A 25,437-nucleotide genomic window follows, 5' to 3' on the forward strand; every position below is an offset into this window, starting at 1 on the left:
GACTTTTGTCCATGTGTATTTTAATTGGATGATATCGAATTGAAAATCCAAGGTAAGAAACCTCATGGCAATTGGGCTATGGAATTCTGTGTTGGTTGTAAGAATGGTCCCACATCCCATTTCTATTTCTTTCCCTGAGATAGTGTCTATGACACCTTCTAAGAGGAATCATAACCGAATGAAGGAGCCCATGTGGCTTCTGTTTTAAATGTCACCAGAGTCACCAGATTAAGTTGGTTTAGGACATTCCAGTGGCAACAGGACACCATCTCCTGTGACGCGTACCATGCGAGCTCAGCTCTAGAGTGTTTCGCAGACACTGTGTTTCCTGATCCTCACGATACCCCCAGGAGAGCTAACATCAAAGAGGCAGCGTGATGGAGAAGCTCAGCACAGTCTCTCTGGTCCCAGGAATCCTGGGTATGGTGTTTAGTATCTGTGTGACCTCAGATCTGTTCCAGGAACTCTATGTGCCATAATCTCCTCATGTAAAATGAAGTTATAATGCCCCGTTTCCTGAAGTTATGTGGATTAGATGAGTCAATAGCACCTGGCACAGGCAAGTCCTCCATAGTATCAGCGTGCACCGTTGGTAACTCTACTCTAGAGACAGTAATAAGCCAAAAAGTATCTGATGCAGGCATCAATCAACTTAGAAGTTTATTTTGCCTAGATGAAGGGCACGCCCAGAAGAAAATAACACGGAGTCACAGAAACTGTCTATGGTCTGCGCCTTTCTCCAAAGATGAATTTGAGGGCCTCAATATTTAAAAAAGGAAAGTGGGCTGGAGGGAAAAGAGGGAGGGTATAACAATCCACATGTTGCAAGAGCAAGGGAGCAGGCAGGGGAACTGCCACTGATGTGTTCATGTTGAGATCAGTAAATCAGCACTTTACATAAGATACGGTGAACATAGAGTAGCTACCTCTGGAGCTATTTGACCTTTCATCTATAGCTCTCTGTTTAGGCACAAAAGGAAAGGCAGCTTCTCGCATGACCCAGCTTTTGGCTTATTTTTTTCTAAAACATAGCATGGTGAATTGGGGTCCCGAGTATTTATTTTCCTTTCACACAGTAGATTCCATACATATGCAAAAGCACTAACAGTTATCTCTAGTCTTACCTCTCCGCATAGAGGTTAGGTGGTGGGAATAGGGACTCAGTGAGTGCCTACTATGCACTAGGCATCCAGAAATCCTTGATGAGCCCGTTGAGGTCAGTACAATTAAGGCTCACAGTTTATAGATTAGAAAGATTAAATTACCTACTCAAGGTCACTATTTTTAAAGTAATAGTCATAATTTAAAGCTAGGTCTCTGTGAACCCAGAGCCCATATATTTAGAGACACACATACACATATTTATCCAACATCATGTCTTTCCTTTCACCGACTTTCAACTGGGGAAAACAAAAACAAAACATGCATTGTTTCTTTACTAAAGTTATCCTCCCCGGAGTCAATGAGAATTTTCTTAAGGAAATAATGGCGCACCTGTGTTTTCTCCTTATCTATACTGCAGGCCACTGGTTTGTCACTAATTTCCCATTTGATTTTTCTCTTTGGGTAAAACTGACATACTCTGGAATTACCATACTTGCTTCCCTGGCTGTAAAGAGTATGGAAATTCTACCTCTGCGAGTGTGTGTCCTAGATCTGCAGCTGCTTTTTTTGGGGTGCTAATGGACTGTAAGTTTCAGGCACAGCAGGACGGTTCATGGTGCTCTCTGGGTATGTATAGCATTCTGACACCCCAGCTCCTTCCAGAGACTAAAGAGGCCCAGAGCTCTGCAGAATCACCTTGGAGGAGATTCTGGAACACTCAGGTGCGTTTCTGAGATAGGAGGTAGAAGAAGGTTATGCATTGTTCTTGGTCCAGTACGTTTCCACCACGGCGCAGCTACCACATATAGGGAGGCCACGTGGTGTGGGAGGAATACTAGTCACACTTCATAGCTAGTTAGAGCCCTGGCCACTTGGTCTGGCTCTAAACAGCTGTACCATTTGTTCTTTTCTTTTTCCTTTTTTTTTTGAGATGGAGTCTCATTCAGTTGCCTAGGCTGGAGTGCAGTGACACGATCTTGGCTCACTGCAATCTCCTCCTCCAGGTTCAAGCGATTCTCCTGCCTCAGCTTCCCAAGTAGTTGGGATTACAAGTGCCTGCCACCACACTCAGCTAATCTTAGTCCCGACCTCAGGTGATCCGCCCAACTCAGCCTCCCAAAGTGCTGGGATTACAGGTTTGAGCCACCACGCCCAGCCACCATTTGTTCTTAACCATCCCACATTGCCTAAGTTCATCTGTCTTCAGAAGAATGTGTTTAGATTAAATAATTTCAGATTTCTACCTAAAGTTGCAAATTCAGTGATTAACACCTTGAAGAAGTAATGACAGCAATCACTCATATAGTGCTCACCATGTACCCGGTACCAGCTTAAGGACATGTTCACTCATTTAGTTCTCACAAAAATCCTATATGTACAATTATCTCTGTTCTACGGATGGGGAAACTGAGGCGGGGGGCTAAAGAACTTTCCCATAGCCAAACAGCTACTAAGAAACAGGGCTGGAATTTGAACTCAAGCAGCCTGGCTCCAGGAGCTCTGCTCTTACCTTCTATGTTATTTCATCTTACATGAAAACAGGTTACTTGTAGTTTCAATTAAAACAGGAAAATGTCCTTCCTTATTAGGCTACGAAGTAGGAAGGAATCTGCCTCTTTGGCTGTTCACATTTCCCCTCCTTGCTCCAATGCTGTTCAGATCATTAGAGGGTTATAAGCCAACCTGTCCATTTGTCAAAGCTGGGAAGACTTCTATATGCTGAGTTCCCATCCACCAAATAGGACTTCTGTGATTAAAGACCAAAGCACATGGTTGGACAAAATAAGTACCAGAACAGGCAGCACCCACAGGTATGCAATGGAAAAATTAGGCAAAGTTTTATACAGTTCTACATAAAAATACATATCTCAATAATCACTGCAGAGCTAGCATACTCCATATGCTTGTCAAATAAAAAAAGAAAAAAACTCCAATATGGTGACACCTTGTCTTTACTAAAAATACAAAAATTAGCCACTTGTGGTGGCTTGTGCCTGTAATCCCAGGTACCCGGGAGGCTGAGGCAGGAAAATCACGTGAACCCAGGAGGCGGAGGTTCCAGCGAGCCGAGATCGTGCCACTGTATTCCAGCCTAGGCGACAGAGCGAGACTCTGTCTCAAAAAAGGAAAAACAAAACAAAACAAAACAAAACAAAATATATATATATATACTCCATATATTTCTCAACTATAAAGAAGGAAAACTTCAGTTCAACAGTTCTCAAGATATTTCTAATTATGCATTCTTTCTACTGTTTTGGAATTCCTTTCCTCATAGATTTCATTTCTGAAGGTTTTTGGTCTTTCAAGAAGGTCACAATTAATGTTTTCCCCATTATACTAATCAAAGTCTTATATAACTGCCAGTGAGGAATTCTGAGTAATAAGAGATAAGCAGAGATATTACACCAATATAATTCAGTCCAACAGCTAGAAACTCAAGATTTTCATTAGCCATGAAAAGTTATTTGAGTAGATGCGTAGCTTGCACCATGATTTGTTAGGTTCTTTTTCATTTGTTGGCTTTTTCTGTTGTATTTGAGGAATAGTGAGTACCAACCACTTACTGAGCACCAGAAATTTGGCTCGGCAGCTTGAGTCCTCTCTCTCGATGCTCTCAACTGCATCACCTTACAGCCATTATGCTCCTTTCACTGATAAGAAAACCAGGTCTCGAGGTTAAAAAATACGCCCAATTACCCATTGAGTGAGTCCCAGAGTTCACATGATTCCAGGACTGTCTGACTTAAGACCTGCTGCCTTATCCATCCTACCAGGGGCTCTCCTTCTGGAAGCCTTTATCACAGACCAGCCATCAGGCCTTTGAAAATCCTCTTTTCGTAATTCGAATGCGCAGCCAGGGTGGAGGTCAACAAGTGACTGAAATAGCACCTGAACTCCAGCTCTGCTCCACGCAAGCCGTGAGGAAACAACGCAGAGCCCGCTACACACGGGTGGAACACACACCACCTGGAAGGTGTTCTTATCATGGCACCCATCTGTTTCCCAAGGAAACGAAAGGTGTGTACCAGGATTTATGTGCAAGGATGTTCATTCACGATAGTGCTATTTCAAACAGCCCCAAATTAACTCAGATGAACAATCAGAAATTCATAAATAGACCAATATGCATCTTCCAAAAAGTATAGATTCTTTAACCCATTTCTCATTTAGAAAAAAGTGCGACTTGCTGTCTTTACATAAACATGGTTTTGAGGCTGCAGCAAATCTGATTTTCCATGTGAAAATAAAATATAAAAACCGTTCCTGGTCCGGGCGCAGTGGCTCACACCTGTAATACTAGCATTTTGGGAGGCTGAGGCGAGTGGATTGCCTGAGCTTCGGAGTTTGAGACCAGCCTGGGCAACACAGTGAAACCCCATCTCTATTAAAATACAAAAAATTAGCTGGGCTTGGTGGTGTGCGCCTGTAATCCCAGCTACTTGGGAGGCTGAGGCAGGAGAATCACTTGAACTTGGGAGATGCAGGTTGCAGTGAGCCGAGACAGCACCACTGCACTCCAGCCTGGGCGACCCAGCGAGACTCTCTTAAAATCAGAACAAAACAAAAACTGTTCTTGGAGTTGTTTCTATACAGAACTTGTCTCTAATCCTAATGTAACATCATATACATTTCTGTTGCGTTAGGATTAGAGATGAGTATTCTTGGGGCAAATAGGAAATGGGTTAAAAACTGGAAAATAAATAGATGTGGTGTTGAAAAATAATATTCATAGCAAATTCCTATTAATCCTATTGTGAGATAAATACATTTGAACACTTACATGGTTCAAAAACACTCCAATTTTTATTTAAATATGGATGTACATATATAAGTATCCATGTACATGTATATATATTCTCATTTCCCCTTCTTACACAGGGAGTATACAACATATATTATTCTGTACATCTCTTTTCATTTATAAATCCTAAAGCTCTTTTTATGTCTATATACAGGGGCACTTCACTACAGGTATTTTTCTTTTTTGTTTTTGAGACAGTCTTGCTCTGTCGCCCAGGCTGGAGTGCAGTGGCTGATCTCGGCTCACTGCAACCTCCGCCTCCTGGGTTTAAGTGATTCTCCTGCCTCAGCCTCCCGAGTAGCTGGGATTACAGGCTCCGACCACCATGCCCAACTAATTTTTGTGTTTTTAGTAGAGATAGGGTTTCACCAGTTTGGTCAGGCTGGTCCCAAATTTTTGACCTCAAGTGATTCACCCACCTCAGCCTTCCAAAGTGCTGGAATTACAAGCGTGAGCCACTGTGCCCGGCTAAATACCGGTATTTTTCACTGGTGAACATACTTTTAATCAGTGCCTTGGTTTAGTTCCAATCTTTTGCTATTATAAAAAATGCTGAAATGAATAATAGTGTTTTATGTCATTTGGACATGTGCACTGGTAATTCTGATAGATACCGCCCACATGCCCTCCATAGAAATAGCCCTAAACCCTTCTCCCACAATGTGTGTGAGAGCTGAGAGCGTACTGCTAAATGTCGGGGTTTTGCTAATTGACAGGTGAAAATAGTACCACATTGTGGTTTTGGTTTTTTTCTTACTGTGAGTGAAGATAAACATCTTTTTATGTTTAAGGTCTATTTTATATTATTCTGTACCGTAGTTGTTCATGTCCTTTGACCGTGTTTTCTGAGTAGTAATACAAATAGGCATGACACTCATTTATATGTGTGACTGTGTATTTCTGCAGACAAAGATAAAACAAAATGTTCCATGTATAGTAGGTGGGTGAAAAAATGATAAGTGATTGTGTGTTTTCTGTTTTCTCCAGTGAATCCTTTTAAAGTAAACATTTTTATACATTAGAATTAAAACAATGTGTTACCAAACATTGGGAAGGTTTTCTGGTTTGCCTACAATCAGCTTCAGTTTCTGTGAAACATGTTCTTTTGGAAACCAAGTAGAGAATCCTATTTGTAAACAAAGTAAGAACAACCAGACTTAAGAAGGATCAAATTTAATTTAGATCTACTCCTTGATTCTCATGAATCGATTGAATCTCTTTAGGGCAAATACCTGGCCTCTATAGAGAAATCTGGAATGATTTCTGCACTGGGAGAGGAAACTTTCAGATCACTAAGGGCTCTGTGGGGCTATCACTGGTCGGGGTACTGGGCAATGTGGCAACGTCTCCTGTGGTTTCACACTTCTTAGCGATTTCCTTCCCTAGTGCAAGCTGGGCGCCCTGAACTTCAGCAATGTAGAGACAGAACGCAGTGGTGGTGGAGGAGGCAGAGTGGGTGGTGGGAGGGTGGCTGATGGTGTTTTATTTTCTCAGGCTTCTTTTGTTTATGTGCTCTGTCAAATGTGGTTGATTCATGGAAAATGCTCAAAGTCAAACCGGCCCCTACCGGTTGGGCCTGTGCATGAGGTGGCTAGGGTGTTATAAGACAAAACGAGGACAGTTAAACCACAACCAACTTTGCTCACTTTCAAGAGCCCACAACTAATGGAAATAGAATATCCATCTTCACACATACAAGATTACTATCAAACACACTCTCCACGCTGTGGGTAGGTGGGGCTCCCTGCATTTGATACTCAAGGTTCATTAGCTACTAGGTGAGTTGGGAATCAGTGTCTGTTCAGGACTGTTCAGACACTGCACCTTCGGTCCACTCCCATGACACTGTTCTGAAGAGCAGAGGACATCTTGTGGCATGGAGATGATCCTAACATTCCATCCAGTATCTGTACCTTCCAGAGGCACCTGATTCAGAGACACTAATACCTTTGGTTTCATTTCCTCAGTGTAAACAGGGTGACACAAGACTCATGAACGTATTAGCACAGGTAGATCATAGATGTGGGCAACAATGCTGTGCTTCTTTCTCCACAGGAAACCAGGGATATAGAAGCCCTGAGTTCAACTGTGTAACCAATGTCATAAATGGAATCATATCGAGTCCCTCTACAGAGACAAAATGACTTCGGCGTCAACCAGAGCAAGGATTACTAGAGGACATCAACATCAGATAAATAAGTGATAGGGGTCCATCAGAGGATTGCTCAGCAATGTGAGCATAAAGGACAAACGGCTCCACTCCTACTCCACCGAAACATGGCAGAGTGGGTACCCACAATCCTGGGCTGAATCTATGCAGTCCCAGGGGAGTATGTAACTCAATCGTTGAAATAATCACTGTAGGCTCCCACAGTCTGACTTCCTAGCATATTCAAATACTATACCTCATTCTTCTTGGTCTGTGCTTAGAGAGGTGACTTCTGAGCCAGACTTGGCTTCCTTTGAGGACTGGCAACATCCTACTGGTTCGCTCAACATGTCTGGGTGAGAGCTCCTTCTCCGGTTAAGTGAACAACCTGATTGGCAGCTTAAGCATCATCTGTGGGTTGGTGTATATGCAACTCCAATCCTGAAACAGGAGATTCTCACTCACATAACACCATTGAGTTCTAAGGTTTTAGTCTCAAGGCCAGACATTAGAGATTTTCCTCACCCCTTCTCCAGTATGAGACACTCATCCTGGTTAGACTCCAGCCTCCCAGCAAGCCTCCCTGTTGCACTGTTGCGATCTGATCCACTCTTAGAACAAGCACAGATAGAAGTGACTTGATATGCACAAAATGTCAGTTTCTACCCAAGCCAGCATCATCACCACTACAGGCAATTAGGTTCTTCTTGAATGACACAATGAATGATGAAAGAAAACTAACAGACATCCTGACTTCCCATGAATCATTAAGGGGAATATTCATGTTTGAAAAAATAGTGCACAGTATAATTTAGTTCATTTTAATTGAAATTGGCTGAACGCAAAGGAAACATGATATGAATGGTTCAAGTCATTTTGTGCATTCAAAATAAGAGTATTTAGAACATTTCAGAACAATATCTCAGAGAAAAACATGATTTCATGATAAAAACAATACAAATGTCTGGTGACATTTTACATGTATTCCCAATCCCTCCTTCTTCCCCTTTTGCAGGTCCAACACTTCAGGCCACATACATAATGCAAAACAAGAAAAAAGCTAGCCACATTGACACGTTGGATTTTATTACACTTTTTAAAACTGTACAAAGAGCACATGTGCATGAGTTAAAAAACACAAGGGAAATGTAGGGTGTTAAAAAAGAAATACAAAATAAATCTGAGACATGAAACAAAAAAATTCCATTCTGTGAACTGAAATAAAAAGGTATCTTGCTTACTAAAAAAGTGTTATTTCAATATATTAAGTCTTTTGATTAGGAATACAGCACAAGACTTTCTTCACCTATTCGTTAACACATCAGACTCAGTCTCACTGAAGACAGGATGAATCATGACATTACCTTACCGGCCACAGGCAGGTGACTAAATGTGCATGGATATGGTACAATGTCTGTGAGGTATTACAATAAATAAATCTTTATTAGCTGTTCAATAAAGCCAGCAGTGGACGTCACCATTTCAACTTTACTGTCAACAGGGAGACTCGATTGCCGGCCTCTTTTTGCCTCGATGACTTTCTGTGAGGGTTTTTCACACTTCGAAAAAGAGAGAAGACAAAGTATTTGAGAAATAGCATTAAAAGGCAAAATGCCATGGTCAGCTTACATGTACATAAAAGTCTGTGTGCTGAAGAGGGGCTGTGACAGACACACGAAGGACCATGGGTGTGGTCACACTAGAATTCATGTTAAAATATTTCAGAAAAGGCTCAACTACCAGCATGCCCACCTTTTTGCTTCGTGTGTACATGACTGTGGTGGAGAGATGCAGCTGAGGTGTGCTGGGGGCTGAGGAGGCAGGCACAGGGGCTCCACGCGACATGACCTTGGCTGCCTCTCCCACCCAGTCACCCTCTGTCCCGGTTTCCCAATGACTCACAATCCGGGAGCTTTTTCCTTCTATTGTTAAACTGTCAGGCAGATTTGCTGCTACTACAATGTACTTCAATTGCCTTGTATTTATGAGGTTGAAATGATTTTATTTGATGACTTAAAGGGATTTAACAATGTGTTCCACTTTGGAGCCCATTAAGCATGACTGCTTTGCATGTACAGCAGCTTTCATCTCAGAGGCTCCAAAATCCTTGAGAAATATCCCAGTGAGGGGCAGCAGTGGACCTGGTACCAGACAGTGTGGGCCTGAGCCCGGTGCTGCCATGTCTAGCTGTGCAACCTTGGATAAGTGACCCATTCTATGTCTCTGCTGCTTCAAATGTAAAATGGAGGTGATAACAGCACTCACATCTCACAGGACTGCTGCCCTTCTAACACAGGTTCATACTTATCATTAAAACAATGACATGCGACTGGCATGTAGACATTCTGGCTAAGTAAACTAACATAAATTCATCTGTATTCTTTAGAAATTTAGAAATCTGAGGGATTTTTCAAACCGTACAAATGTATACCTATACAAAAAATGTTAAGACACTTGATATTAATAAAATGTGACTGATAAATTCATGCAAGTAAGCCAAATCTGGCTATACTTAAACTCTTATTCTTTGAATTCTACTTGGACTCTACTCAAAGGAAATCTCCATACTTAACTACTTTGTTGTTACGGTTTCATTTCAAACACTTACTTTAACAAAAGTAGTACTCATAGTTCTAAAAGTGGTTTCTCGCTGTCCTGTTTTTCTTCAGCTTCTTCAGATCCTACATGGCGGAAAAAGGGAAGAAGAAAAAGTATTTCATTCCATTATATTAACAAACTATTTTAAATAAATGTTTAAAATTATAACATATACACACAAAAACATTAAACATGTTTAATCCTCAAGAGATTTTAGGTTAACTGCTATTTGAAAGTTTTAGTTTATTTCTTGTAAGATGAAAACTTTTAAACAATAATCTACCACTTACACTAATCTGTCAAAATGGATTTCACTTATGTACTAAGAACATTCATGCAGACCAATAATTATTATCAATCACTATTCTTCCTCCACCTCTTTGCTGATGAGCTTGTATATATTTTTTACATGCAAAAATGTTGAGCTTGGTACAAATAATCGAATCTAAGTGTTTCTAACAATAGCTGTGGCAGATGAGTGAGAGAGCAGTGAGAGAGCACTGTGGCAGTGACCACCGTCTGGACCTTCTGGATCAATGTCTCATAAGCTTCAGGATATTCCTAGATTTGACCTGGTCATTTCACTCTGGAATTCTTTCCTTAGGACAGACCTATCCCTGAGGAAATAATGCTTATTATTCATTATGTAGATTTTCTCTCTAAAAATTAGAAAAGAAACCTAAGTGTCTGATAATAGAAGAAAGGTTAATACCATAGTTCCATAAAATATCTTGCATCCACTTAAAATTATGGTTATATAGAATTTATAACATGAAAAATGCATATGCTGTAAGGTAAAAGCAAATGTATAGCAAATAAAACTTTATATGCCATGAGATCACATCTGATAAAATTAAAAACCAAATATATGTGTGCAAATGAGAAAGAGTAGAAGAAAATAACCGTGTAACTTTTATATATTTTTCTGGATATTTCAACATTTCTACAATAAACCTGAATTGTCTTTATTATTTTTAAATTATATTTTTAAAAAGCAGAATATGAATAATATAGGCAGCATGGGCACAATGATGTGATATTAAACACACACACACACACACACACACACACACACACACACCCCCACCCACCAAGAAGGAAATTAAACTGTCAACACTGATGTTACCAAATAGTTTGAAGGATACGTGATTTCTAATTTTTGTTCTTTCCACTTTTTTAAATGCATGACTTTCATACTCAAGGAAGGGGAATTTAAAAAAGGGGAGGGGGCCCTGAGAGAAGACCAAAGTAGTAGGTGAGAGATGCCACCAATTCACATGTAAAAGCCGCAGCCTCTCTCAACTGCACCTGAATCTTGTTAGATAACATACTTTATAAAGGACATTCTTTTTTCCTTAAAAGAATGTCTACCTGAATTATAGCCAATAACAAATTTGGTATAGGGAAAGAATGCCTGATAATCTAAAGAGAACATTTTAACCTCATAAATGTCACATGGTTAGGTTGAATTTGTAGTAAAATGAATAGGTAAAGACTTAAATGTTGAAGGCTTTACTTTCTAGCCTATTAACATGCTGTCCATCGTAGAGACAAGAGGTGGTGAACTGCCTGTCCTCACTGTGGAAGGAGGCTGAGGAAGATGGTCACACCAGATCTTCCTGTTCCCAGGCTCACTTCAACCTGCCAGGCCAGCGGCACTGAAACCACAATGAGTTGCCATGTCTTGGAATTGTTTGGGAGTCCTAAATAAAGCTAAACCCTTAATTAAAACATAACAATATGTCTTCTTTACATATTTTTAAAGGGACTTCTGGCTACAGCCAAGTGAAGAAGTCAATAAATCCTCTCCCTGAAAAGCACCCCCAAAATGTGGCAAAATGGGCAAAACTAGCCATCTCACCACTGGAGAAATAACCAAAAGCATACGACAACTGGAGAAATGTTTATGTTTGAAACACTGCAGAATTCAGAGAATAGCAGTCGTGTCTTGCCTGGAGCTGCTCCTGTTCTTCTCCAACCTCCCAATACCCAGCTCAATGGCCATGGAGGTTCTGCCAGGGTGGGGCAGGCCATGGGGACTGGCAGCAAAGCTACTCAGTTGAAGGGAGATCACTTAATTTGGAGTGGGGAGCCATGCTCATGCCCAGTGGCACTGACAATGAAGTGACAAATTCAGAGGCAAGTGAACAGAAAGGGCCAACTACCCTGGGAGCCTGAGTTATGGTCACCACTGGGACAAGCGTATGCCCAGCTGGGGTTGTCTCCCTGCACAGAGGAGACCCAAGAGAGCCCAAGCCAGCCAATTAGCCTGAGCTCTAAGCATATGCAGACAGAGCAGGAAAGGACTTAGCAGAAAGTAAAAGCTGGGGAGGACTTGAAAATGGCCTGAACTCTGAAGGTGCTATCCAACCCATGTACATTTCTACCTGGCAGAGGATGGAAGCCTTAATCCAGGTGTTTCAGTGCAATCCTCTGTGTAATCACAAGCTAGGCTCTGCCTAATCAGTAAGCTCTAGACACGGGTAACTCCTAGGAAGCTAGGCTTAAAAATACAGGCAAGAATTAATTAATGGACAATAAAACAAGAAGTAGCCACACATCCCAGGGTGTACAGATTTCACAGATTTAGCACAGACAATTTACTAAACTAATAAAGAGCAATAACAGTAACCTTTTAGGAAAAAAGTCAGAACCTAGAGTTACTTTATTTTCAGCAAAATACTTTTCATCAAAAAATACAAGATAGGCAAAGAATCAAGAAAGTGTAACCATTCCCAGGAAAACATGACAGTCAAAACAAACTATCTCTGAGCGAGAGAAAAAGACTGAAGAAAGGCTGAAGCGCTCAGAGACATCAAGCATATCAATCAACCATGTAATGGGAATCCCAGAAGGAGGAAAAAGTCAGAAAAAGTTTGAAGACTTAATGGTTCAAATTTCTCAAACTGGCTGAGAAATATTAATCCACATATTTTATAAGGAGAATAAACACAGATTAGGATATATACAAAGAGATCCACATGCAGATACATCCATGTCAACCTGCTGAAAGCCAGGGAACGCATTCAAATGAAAACACAACATATCAAAATTCATGTGATGTCACTAAAGCAATTCCTAGAGGAAAATTTATGGCTTTAAATGGCTATATAAGAAAAGAAAAAAAAGGATCAAATCAATCATATAAGTATTCACCTTAAGAAAGCAGAATTAAAAAAATAAAAATTGGTTTGGCACAAAATCAGTTTATAGTAAACTGATTTTAGCAAATGTGTCAAATCAGTTCAATGGGGAAAAGCTGTCATTTCAAGAACTGGTGCTGTTCAACTGAATATCCAAAAGCAAGAGAATGATAATCCCTTACCTCCTCCATATTTAAAAATTAATTCAAATGTATTGTAATCTTAATTGAAAGATGTAAAACTATAAAACCTTTTAGAAGAAAATGTAGGAGAAAATTTTCATGTCATAGAGTTAAGGTAAAGAGTTTTTTAGATATGACCACAACAAATACATTATCCATAAGAGAACAAATTCATAAACTACACTTAATCGAAATTTAAAACTTGTGCTTCAAAAGATTCTGTGAAGCAATGAAAAGACAAACAATAGACTAGGAAAAAGATTTGCAAATCATATATGAAAGCACTTCTATCTAGAATGTATAAAAAATTCTTACAACTCAATAATAAAAAGACAACACAATTAAAGATATGGCAAAAGACATGAGATAGATTTTTCTCTAAATAAGACTTATGAATTACATATAATAGAAACATGAAAAATAGTATCACTACAGACATAGAAATTAAAACCACAATGAGATACCATCTTAAACCTGCTAGCCTAGCTATAATGAAAAAGACCCAATACTAAGCATTGGTGAATATATGGAGAAACGGAAATGCATATACAGTAATCCCCCTTATCCCTGGATGCCGGAAACCGCAGACAGTACTGTATCCTATCAATATTGTTTTTTCTTATACATACATAACTATGAAAAAGTTTACTGTATGACAAACGTGACAAAGTTCAGCATGTGATTTTTTTTTTCTTTTCTTATTAAGGTGAGAACTGTCACTTTTTCACTTAAAGGAGGCACTTTATGGTTTCTCTTTGGCATATATGAATTGCCAGAAGTACTACTTTGCCATTGTTAAGTGAAATAAGGATTACTTGAACACAAGCACTGTGATACTGGGATGGTCGATCTGATAACCTGAATGGTTCCTAAGTGACTACCAGGTGGGCAGTGCACACAGTATGGATCTGGACAGAGGGATGATTCACATTCCAGGCAGGACGAAGCAGGAGAGTGTGGGATTTCATCATGCTACTCAGAACGGCACACAATTAAAAACTCACGGACTGTTTATTTCTGGAATTTTCCATTTAATATTTTCAGACCTCAGTTGACCTCAGGTAAGTGAAACTGTGGATAAGAAGGGACTACTGTACATTGTTGGAGGGAATGTAAAATAAAACAGCCAAGATCAAGAACAGTTTCACAATTTTAAAAAAAGTTAAACTTGCCATATGACACAGCAAATCTTCTCTTAGAAATCTGTTCAAGAACGGTGAAACTCCGTCTCTACTAAGAAATACAAAAAAAAATAGCCGGGCGAGGTGGCGGGCGCCTGTAGTCCCAGCTACTCGGGAGGCTGAGGCCGGAGAATCGTGTGAACCCGGGAGGCGGAGCTTGCAGTGAGCTGAGATCCGGCCACTGCACTCCAGCCTGGGCTACAGAGCGAGAGACTCCGTCTCAAAAAAAAAAAAAAAAAAAAAAAAAGAATAATAAAAACAAATATCCACACAGAGACATGTATGTGAATGTTCATAGCTGGATTACTTATGATAACCAAAAGGTGGAAACAATCTAAATGTCCATCAACTTGTGGATATAGACAAAATGTTGTATATCCATAAAATGGAATAATATCCAGCCATAAAAAGGAGCAAAACACTGATATATGCTACAACATGGTTGGTCCTCAAACCTTATGCTAAGCAAAAGAGGCTGGATGCAACAAAACCATGTATCATATCACTACATTTACATTAAATGCCCAGGAAAGGTAAATTTGTCAAGACACAAAGAAGATGAGTGGTTACTTAGGATCAGAGGTAGAAGTGGGGATTAACTGCAAATAAGTATGGAAGAAGTTTTTCAAGTGATGAAATCTTTCCAAAATTACATTGTAATATTGGTTAAAAATGTATAACTTTACTAAAAATCATGCAATTATACATTTACAATGGATGAATTTTATTATATGCAAATTACACCTCAATCAAGCTTTTTAAAAAAGTGAATATTATTCAGTATCCCTGGTAATGATTTTTCAGTAATTTTCAAAATTTTAATTAAAAGGTGGAAAAAACTGTGTTTCAAATCTATTCACTACACATAGGGTGATCATAGAAATCATCATCTAAACAAGAACACTGCTGAGAGATACAGGGTTTCTAATAATAACTACATGCGGCAACCAGAAGAAGGCAGGGCTGCTGCAGGCAATCCAGGATGCATGGCTACTCTGGGGAGGTGGCAACTTAGAACTGTAATGAATGCCTTATCTAGACTTGCACAGGACAGGCTATATGATGCAATTGAGCAATTCCTCATTTTAAGTTAGTCTTTCCATGGTCTAGGAGGTGAAGAATTACCCTTTCTTCAGCTTCACAACTGGTTCATTTAAGCTCTCTGACCACGCATAATTTCAACCCAGTCATCTGATAGAGGATCATGCTTCCTCGGTCTTTCCACTTAATACACAGGGATGCAGGATGTGGTCTGATCAATAAGCAAGCCTGCAAACAAACTATTTTTATATCCTTTACAAGTGTATCTAATAAACTGTGACACTAAAATTCAGGCTGTTCCTTCACAAGGAAAACTGCTAACATTTTTGTTTATGGTGCCTCCTATTTCTTTCCCTTTTCTTTTCATCCCTTTCTTCAACAGTTATAAGTCTAATATAAGCCAGATACTGTATTAGGTGGTGGAGGAAAAAAAAGACAACAAAAAGGCACGTCAGGCCTTTTTCAGACGCCCTCATGTGTACCAGGGAAGTCAGCACTGTAGCAGGGCAACAGCAGCTTAGAACATCAGCTACCGAAAGGCTTGAATTTTTAGCTATTGGCATAATGGAAAAGCTTTGCTCTAGAGTAGTCTTTTTTTTTTCCTAGGCATATTAATTCCAGTAAGAGTTTTCATTTTTAATTCTTTCCTAAATTGAACATTCAGACAATGCAAATAAAATAAGGTAGTCCACTCTGACCCCTCCTTCTCTGCCCATTAGTAACCTGTCTTTTGTCAACCAAAGCAGCTACACAGTGGAACACCAAGAAAATATTTTGTTCCTGTTTACCTTCCTAACTCAAGGAAAGGGTAATGCTCCAGGATACCACTAGGTGGTGGTAAATGATAAAGGTGAAATGCGGATGGATCCCAGAACTAGAAAGCTTGATGAGGCTTGCTTGAGGTGGTGTTCCTCATGTCACTACTGTTCTATGTTCTGAACTCTAGTTAAGAAAATACATTAGTACTGGGAACCTGTATTAGTCTTAGAAAAAGAAGTAGAGATGCATGAACTCTAATATGAATTTCCTTTTTTCAAAGAGTAAAGTCCTATGACACAAAACTTCTCAATGAAATAATCCTTATGAGGTAATAAAGAATTTAATACTTAATTCTAGTTCTTACTGTTATAGAAACAGATTTTCTACTAATCCATATCTGTGTCTCATCTGGCTCCATGTTTCTGTGTGGTACGCTGCTTTCAGATCCAACACCAATAGTCCGGAATCTCAAGTTACTTGGAGTTCCTCCAGCACACTGATATTTCACACTGCTGCACCTTCAATCATTCACGGCTCTGTCTGTCTGGAATCTGTTTTATCACTCTGTGTGTGTGTGTGTGTGTGTGTGTGTGTGAGAAAATATTAACTAGGCCTAATGTAGGGGATAAAATAATGTAGTCTCTAAATTGAGTTTACAACCCAGCAGTAGAAACAGACCAGGTCAGCGCTGAAGGCAGTGCAGACAACACAGGATGACAGGGCTGTGGAAGAGGTTCCAAAGAACATGCCGAGGATGTTCTAAGACTGCTGGGAGAGACAGGAAGGGTAGGCATGGCTGGGAAGAACCTGGGAACATGTGAGCAGACACTAAGATTGCAGAGGAGATCATGTTCAGAATGGAAACAGCAAGGTGGACAATGGCTGGAGGGCTCTGGAGCACAGCATTTTCACAAGAGCTATGAACAGCACACGAGAAGGCAGTCGCAAGGTGAGAAACTAGACAACTGGTGACAGTGCCCCCAGGGGCACTTCCAGCCAGGCTAAGATCTACTGATTTCTTGATCCTTTATGCTACTGAAGGGCTTTTGAGCAGAGGACTAGCATGACCAAGTCTATATTTTCATAAACACCAAGAGGCTAATATGCTCTAGCAGTTATAAGCATGAACTCTAGGACTGGACCCCAGATTAAATCCCAGCTACACCACTTATTATTAGTGTGATGTTGGGCAAATTTCTTCAATTCTCTGTGCCTCATTTGCTCATCTCTACATTAGGGATAATATGAGTTTTACATCACAGAGTGGAGCCACTTAGCAAACATCTAATATGCTAGGCATTAAAAATATGAAAATAGGTTAGACACAATCTTACAAGAGAACAGTGGTAAGACACAGAGTTGTAAAAATGAATGTAATGGATTAGACACTATGGTTTGTGATCTGTATCTCAGAAGATAAGCAGACAAGGGAGGAATAAATGAGTGAATATTAATAAAGCTTAGAACAGCACCTGACAACTTAAAAAAGTGTTAGCAGTTTTAAAAATAGTGTTTACCAAAGAAAAATATATTTCACATAAAATTTACCACTTTAACCATTTTTAAGCGTGCTGTCCAGTGCATTAAGTTCATCTACGCTGTTGTGCAGCCATCACCAACATCCACCTTCAGAATGGCAATCCCATTCTGAGAATTTGACTTCTCTAGGTATCTCATCTAGTGAAATCATATGACAGCCCTTTTGTGTCTGGCTTATTTTACTTAGCATAGTGTGTTCAGAGTTCATACATGTTATAGCATGTGTCAGAATTCTATTCTTTTTTTTCTTTTTTAGTAGAGACAAGGTCTCACTATGTTGCCCAGGTTGGTCTTGAGCTCCTGGGCTCAAGCAATCCTCCTAGCTCGGTCGCCCAAAGTGCTGGGATTATAGGCATGAGCCACTGTGCCCAACTTTCCATTACTTTTTAATGCAGAATAATATTCCATTGGACATACATACATGTTGTTTATCCATTCATCTGCTGACAGCTGTCTGAGTTGTTTCCACCATTTAGCTACTGTGAATAATGCTGCTATGAGCATGGGTATACACATATCTGCTGTAGTCTCTGCTTTCATTTCCTTTGGGTACATACCCAGGGGTAGAACTGTTGAATCATATGGTAACTCTATGTTTAATCTTTTACGGAAACACCATACTGTTTTCTACTGGGGCTATGTCATTTTACATTCTCACCCATAATGCACAAGGGGTCCAATTTCTTCATATCCTCACGAATATTTATTTTCTGCCTTTTTGTTTGGTTTTGCTTTCTGTAATAGTCATCCTAATGTGTATGAAGCGGTATCTTGCTGTGGTTCTGATTTGCATTTTCCTAATGATTAGTGATGTTAAGTATCTTTTATGTGCTTATTGGCCATTTGTATATCTTCTCTGGAGAAATGTCTATCAAAACCTTTGCATATTTTTTTAATCAGGTTGTTTATTTTTGTTGTTGAGTGTAATTATTATTTTTAACAGAGCACTCTGGTTGCTGGTTAGCAGAGACAAAACCAGAGGCAGGGAGACAAAGGCTGTTGCAGAAACTGCAGAAAGTAATGCTGAAATGAGGCTGGAGCTGATAAGAAGTGGCAGGATTTGAACGAGAAAATGGAGGTAGAAATGAGGGAGAGAGGATGGAAACAGTTTTGTGAATTATGAGAGGTGAGCCATAAGAACGGGGTGGAGCCAACAGTGAGGCTCTGGTGTTTGATCTGGGCAACTGGGTGGACAGTGCTGCCATTCTCAGACATGGGAGTCCAAGAGGGAGGTTGGTTTGGTGATGAACTGGAATAATGAGAGCACTGAGACCCTTCCCCTTGTCTGTGTGTCTTCTAAGATACATATCACAAACCACGATGTCTAATCACTCCTCCATGACATTTATTTTTACAATTCTGTGTCTTACCACTGGTCTCATGTGAGACTGTGTCTCACCTATTTTCATATCCCTAATGCCTGGCATGTTAAATGTTAGCTAAGTATATTGAGAAATAGAGGGGTTAGGGAGAGGGAGGAAGAGCAGAGCTTTTGAATGAGAGAAACAAGCACAAATAATAATGAAGTTTTTTACCTGCTTCAGATTCAGGAGGGGAATAAAACTGACCATCAGAAAGACCACCAGGTATAAGTGCTGCCCTCTCTGAAGCATCCTGAACTATCAGGAGTCCTGGAAGAGAAGAAATTCAGATGTTGGGAATGAGGTCACCTTTCTGGTAGCTTTTTGGCAAGATTAAGTAAAATAAAATGGTATTATTATTACAATGAAATACCTTTAGAAAAAGAGGTACTTTAAAAATTTTTCAACCAAACAATAAGTTTCATTAACAAACGACAAACAATACTGTAAGGACAGATAACTAAGCAGTTTAAATAAGTGCCTCATGGGGCTGAGCATGGTGCCTCACACCTGTCATTACAGCATTCTGGGAGGCCAAGAATGGAGGATCGCTTGAGCCCAGGAGTTTGAGACCAGCCTGGGCAACATAGCAAGACCCTGTCTCTACAAAACATTTAAAAATTAGCCGAGTGTGGTAGCGCATGCCTGTAGTCCCAGCTACTGGGGAGGCTGAGGTGGGAGGATTGCTTGAGCCCCGTAAGTCGAGGCTGCAGTGAGCCATGATTGTGCCACTGCACTTCACAAAGTGAGACCCTGTCTCAGAATAAATAACTGAGTATTTACATCTTTCCCTTGTGAATACCTGCCTTCCTACAAAAAAAGCACAATTTCAAAACCAAAACGCAAAGTAAAATAAAAAAGACAGTCAGCTCCTACAAATGGTCTGCTGGCTATGTCTCGTTAGAGAGATGCCAGATGTAAAGTGCAATACAGGGATGGCCTTTTATAAATATATAAAGAACAATTAAGATGACAAACGAGGAAATATTTATGCAACAAGAAGGTTTCAAAAGAAAAAAGATGTCTTAAAAAAACAAAGAAAAGGTAAGAAAGCAGGACGTGGACAGCTGAGGAACACTAACACATGCAAGGCCATCAACACTTAAGTTCTTTTGACTGAAAGCTGAGTTAACCTTAGGATAGAGTAGGAGGAAGCACCAGGCCAAATAGTAGATGCCAGGTATGTGTGTCATACATGCTACTGACAATGAAAATAAGTGCTATTTTAAAAATTTTCATTAATTGTGTGTTCTGCTTTATTAGCCACTTTGAGTGTGGTTTAATCCCATAACCATTCAAGCCTCAGTCATAGTTATAGTTGATAGGTTTTCAATAAAGTTCAGTTTCGTATTTATATACAATTAAAAAAGACTTTAATTAGCTTTACTCATAACCTCTCCACAATACACTTTCACAAAGGAATAGAGGGCACAGGATAGAAGGTACACCTCAGTCTGATTAATGGGTTTTAAAAATCTACTCTTGAATTGTTATTCTTTTCTTACATATTTCTTCTATGTAAATGAGATTTTCCAAAGTAAAATCACTTGCAAGATTATTTTGCATCCTGCTGCTTTTTGAAGTTATAATCATGCTTACCTTTCTATAAGATACTTTTTTTCCTATGAGGCAAGGCAAATTGAGCCAGATGACTGGCAGAGGCGTAAAAACAGCATGTCTTGAAACTGCATGGGTGTCTGGAACGAGCTTTGATTGTTTCATCCTTAAGATGGGTGGGTGGGGCAGGTGGGCTTCCATTAAGGACATTATGTGGAGAAGAGTTCCAGCTTGGTAATTGACCATAAAGCTTAATCAATCATTTGGCCTTCCTAGTGAATATTCTGGGATACTCAAAGCCATGATGAGATTATAGCAGCTTTGGCAGGACTCATGAGTACACCCTGTTAGCTATGACTCAGCTACTCAGAGGACGCTGAAAGGCTGAGCTTCGTTCTGGATTGCTGTCATCCTCCTGTGAATAATCTTCATCCTAAACCCACCAATGGTCCTCAGCCCTAGGCATTTAACTGTTCTAACTGTGGCCCATCTGAAGCCACCAACTGCTGTATGGATCACAATGGGAGACTTTGGAGAATCACTGGCTTGTATTTAGAATAGTTGCTTCTACTCACTTAAAATTGGTTTTATTTTCTCTGCCCCTAAACAGCACAGTTCTGTTCATATGCAAAAAAATGCTTTGTGTCCTGCCTATTGCTAACAGGGAGAAAAGAACAAGCTGTCTGGGGAGAAAGAAGTGCAGGCTATTTTTTGTTATTGCTTGAACGCTCTTTACACCAGTGTTCACATTTTCTTCCAGGGAAAGCCTGGCTCAATAGCTGGAGAGAGGAGCTGCTTTCTATTATTTACCCTTTCATCCACCCAACCTTTCTCTCGATTTCTGCTGTAGCCACTAAAGAATGGAGACCCCACCACTTCCTAACTCTACCCATTTGCAGCCCGATTCACACCAAGACACCATATCTCTTCCTCCCAGCTTGGTACCCAGTCGGTCTCAGGAGGCTGACTCTGAGAGGAACTTACTGTTTTCTTCTTCTGCTTCTTGAGGTAACACTTTGAAATCCAGGAACCATGTCTCAATCCAGGCAAGGATGAATGAAATGATGGGCAGCACATAGCCAAAAGCCCCTTGAGAGAAAAGCTGGAAGAAAAGATAGGACCAGGAAAGGGAAATGCGGTTACCACAAACTCACACTGGACAACGAGGCTTCATCACTGAAGATGGTAACTGTACAGAAACAGTGGTAGGCCATACCTTTGAAAGGATCACTTTTGCTAGTAAAAAGGCACTGGTCACTGCCGTTGTCAACTGCAAGACACATAATCCAGCACTGTTCACATTAGGCATCTCACACTGTGAAGGTACCTCCCTCTTCACAAGAGACCCATCTGAGCTAGGAGCAGGCAATGCCTGAAAAACCTGTGCCTAGCCGGGCTCCTTCCCATATCACTCAGTCTCTATCCCCTAGACCCACACTGCAGCAAAACGGGCTTCTATATGTGACACGATCCCTAAATGACTGCATGTGGTTTCTCCTCCCACATGTCAGCAGGCTGGTGTGCTAGGTAACTAAGATTTATCTACCAGAAGGTACAATTCCACAGCCTCTCAAGCACATGAACAGACCGGTAAAGTGCATAGGTAGGGCTTTCGTCAGGGGTTGTGAAGTCCAGAGATACCGTAATACCTGAGCCTTGTCACTGTCTCCGTCAACTAATATTTTTAGCATGGTGAAACCTGACCAAAATGAATACCAATAATAGCTTGATCGACAGAAGGGAGGACAGGGAACACCAAGTATCTTGCTCAATAAGTATTATCAAAGTTGCAGACACACACACACACACACACACACACACACACACACACACACACACACACATTGTAACCTGCTTGGGAGAGGAGGCAGTTTAGCATTTCATATTCTGACACTAATTAACTTTACAGGCTCAAACTAAGTGCTCTTTAGATACCAGCTGACTTCTCCTCCTTCCAGCTTCTGGACTCTTCTCTGCAAATGTTTTTTAAAGCAAGAATCAGAAGCAATAAAATGATTTGCTAAATTAGACTTATTCTTCAGATAATCTGAAAGCAGATATTGAAGATACCGTCTTACAGCTCTCACTGAATATACATGTCAAACACTTTTCTAAAACAAACATTGAGAGGGATGGTCTGACAAATACTAGCATACATATGGGGACTTAGGAATATAACATCCCAAAGGGATCTGTTGTAGAAAATGCAGAAAAATGGGAGGGTACAATCATCAAAAGCTATGACGATATCAGCAAAAGAGTATTCAGGAAAGGGAGTCAAGTCTGGCCAAGACTGTCAGCCTATATCCATGAAATGAGAGCTTCTGGATTAACAAATGGTCTGACCACTGCCCCGTGATTCTGAGAATGCTCAGAACAGATGGCCCAGACAGATATCGCCCCCTAGTGGACTCAGGAGGGCAGCCTGGGCCACCCAGACCTGAGGTCTTGCCTTCTAATGGCAGAACTGCAGGTTATTTCTGAGCAGTTCTCTCTAGTCTGAGGAGCTCCACATTTTCTTCCCACAGAATTGACTCACTAAAGCTGTACAAAAGGCAAATATTCAGACAACTGTCAGGCAGAATTGCTAGCAATTCTATCAATCTCTAAATATTTATTAAGAATACCAAAGCTCTCTGTGCTAGATGCAAGGAAACAGAGGAGTAAAAAAGTCCTTGTCCTTGAGAAGCCCAAGGCAACAACAGAAAGATTGAGAGCTTTTCCCTCCAAGATGGGGGGTTGTGGGGAAGAAAGAAGGGGCTAAGGCAATTATCTAAATAAGTACAGACCATATCATGAAAAACAATCACTAAGCAGTTTCAACCAAATAAGACATTTTCCAAATATCTCTGTGACAGATGTATTACTCCCATCTCTTATTTGCAAAATAAAGTAGAGGGTGGCTTGGTGCTTGGCCAATAATCACTGTTGGGCTTCTAGATTCCTCATTTGGCTCAGCACCAAGAGACAAATCTAGTTACTCATTACTCATTAACACTGGAAAGAAGCCCTGGAGTATTAAACCTACTTAAGTATGGAGGAAACGGGACTCAGGAAAGCTAGTGGGATTCCACCTGCATTAGAACTGTATCTTCTCCAGCCCAGGCCTGTAGAGAACAGCACCTGGCCACCAGCACTGGAGGCGATGACCCACTCAAGCAGGGCATACTCACCGCTATTGCCCACCAGTGGCGCAATCTGCACACAGCATATGCAAGTATTAACACTTTAAATCGAAAAACTGCCAAAAGCTGAAAGCAAGAAAAGAAAGAGATGTTTTAAAAAAATATACACAAAAATGACATAGCTTTATGAAGAACTTACCAGACTGTCTTCATTATTGTGATTTAGCTGGAGACTACCAGGCACTGGCACTGGTCTGGAGACCAGCATTTGGGAATCCCTGCTCTAGAACTTAATGTAATAGCAAATTAGGTCTCACATTAATCTCCCTTTATGAAAGAAAGAACAAGGCAAGAAAAAAAAAAAAAGATGGCATTTTTATCATCCTATTATATAAATAGGTGAATTTTCCTTTCAGTGACTAGATATGTCAATAGGTTCTATTTCAGTCATTTGAAAGAATAAAGGCTCTCCAACAAGAAAATAGGAACGGCTCCTTATGCTGCCCTCCCTTATCTGTCATTAATCTTTTATTTCCTTGAGATGGTCAGACAATTCCTTATTTAGAGGGAGAGAGCACTGAATGGTGGGGAATTAAAAGAAAAGGAAAATATGGTCAGTTTTCAAAAGAGGAAAAAAGGGCATGGAATTTGAAGTCTATTTAGAGGAAATCTGCCTTTTGGGTCAGTTTTACCACATCTGAAATGAAACATAACACTTACAAATATATCAAAATACGAAGAATAGTAGTCATACTGCATCACCTCCTTCTCTAATGTGTTCTCAATGCCTCCATTCACCTAGCAAGGAGAGTAAGAAGCAAAAACAAGGAGAGGTTTATGTGTGGAATTAAAACAAGGGTAAGATTTCCTATCCAACTTTCCTGCCTATCTTCTTAGAACCCAGAAATGTTAAAGTACGGAAGAAAAGAACTCTCATTTTAATAGAAAAGGGCTGGATAGCACTTTCTGATTCCTCAATTCTGAATTCATTCATTCAACAGATGTAACTGTATAGTGAAAAATAATAGCTTCTGTAGTTCATATTTGGGAAAATTAAAATGTTAAGAAAATTATTTTTTCCCTTCTAAGATAAAGTCTTCAATCATACAAAAGTATACTTTTAAAGGCAATTCACCTTTATCCAGGACTCCCTCACTTTCTGATCACTCTCCACAGTCTTAGGTCTTGGAAGGCCATGGCTCCCCTGACCTCCTGGCAAACGTCAATGATGGCCATTAGCATGACACAGGATAGAAGTGTAAACATTCTCTGTGGCGGTTTCTCATTTTTATTTCTCCTGGCATTTAAACATTCTGCACTTTTATCAATTTAAATATATTTTTAACATGGATAACAAAATAAGGACAGTACTAGACTCAAACCTGCTACAACTTTCTGTCCTCTCCCAATTCTACTGTCAAAATAAATCTTATATCATCGAGTTCAAAATTTGACAAATTAAACTATGGAGCTTAATACTTTTTAAAAATCAAGTAAGGGGACATGTGTCGGCAGCTAATGCAGCACCCAAGCAGGGTAACTGTCAGAGTCCCTGGATTAGCCTGATCAGAGGGAGCAGGACATGCAAAAGTAAATTCAAATTTCCAATGCAGAGCATGGGCCTGGCAAACAAATGCAGAGAGCCTGAAAAAGGACCAAAGGAAGGACAGTTAACCAGAGACCTGGATAAGAGGGAAAACAATAAGGAACACCTTTGCCAGGTTCAAATTCGAATGAAAGTTGCCATAGGGAAGGGTATTCTTAGCTTAGATGTCATTTCACATATTTGTATTTGTTATGCAAATGAAAGCATACCATAAATACTATCCTGTGCCCTAAAATCCCTTAAGGAGGTCTACATTTCTTTGTAATTAGCTTGGATCCTCTGTAGAC

General features: G+C 40.1%; 1 protein-coding gene across 1 annotated transcript in view; it reads right to left on the reverse strand.

Moving 5' to 3' along the window:
- Positions 1-7,865: 7,865 nt before the first annotated feature.
- STARD3NL (STARD3 N-terminal like) overlaps positions 7,866-25,437 on the reverse strand; it is a 53,222-nt gene continuing 35,650 nt past the window's right edge. Inside the window, exons 3-9 of the mRNA XM_015447298.4 lie at positions 24,265-24,342; positions 23,593-23,670; positions 21,636-21,689; positions 21,404-21,521; positions 19,037-19,132; positions 9,667-9,739; positions 7,866-8,617 (exon numbers count right to left, since the gene is read on the reverse strand). Of these exons, the coding sequence (XP_015302784.1) occupies positions 9,684-9,739; positions 19,037-19,132; positions 21,404-21,521; positions 21,636-21,689; positions 23,593-23,670; positions 24,265-24,342 (480 nt within the window). The 3' untranslated portion in view covers positions 7,866-8,617; positions 9,667-9,683. The remainder of the gene's footprint in view (positions 8,618-9,666; positions 9,740-19,036; positions 19,133-21,403; positions 21,522-21,635; positions 21,690-23,592; positions 23,671-24,264; positions 24,343-25,437) is intronic.

This window comes from Macaca fascicularis, chromosome 3 (genome assembly GCF_037993035.2).
Source record: "Macaca fascicularis isolate 582-1 chromosome 3, T2T-MFA8v1.1".
Taxonomy (NCBI): Eukaryota; Metazoa; Chordata; class Mammalia; order Primates; family Cercopithecidae; genus Macaca; species Macaca fascicularis.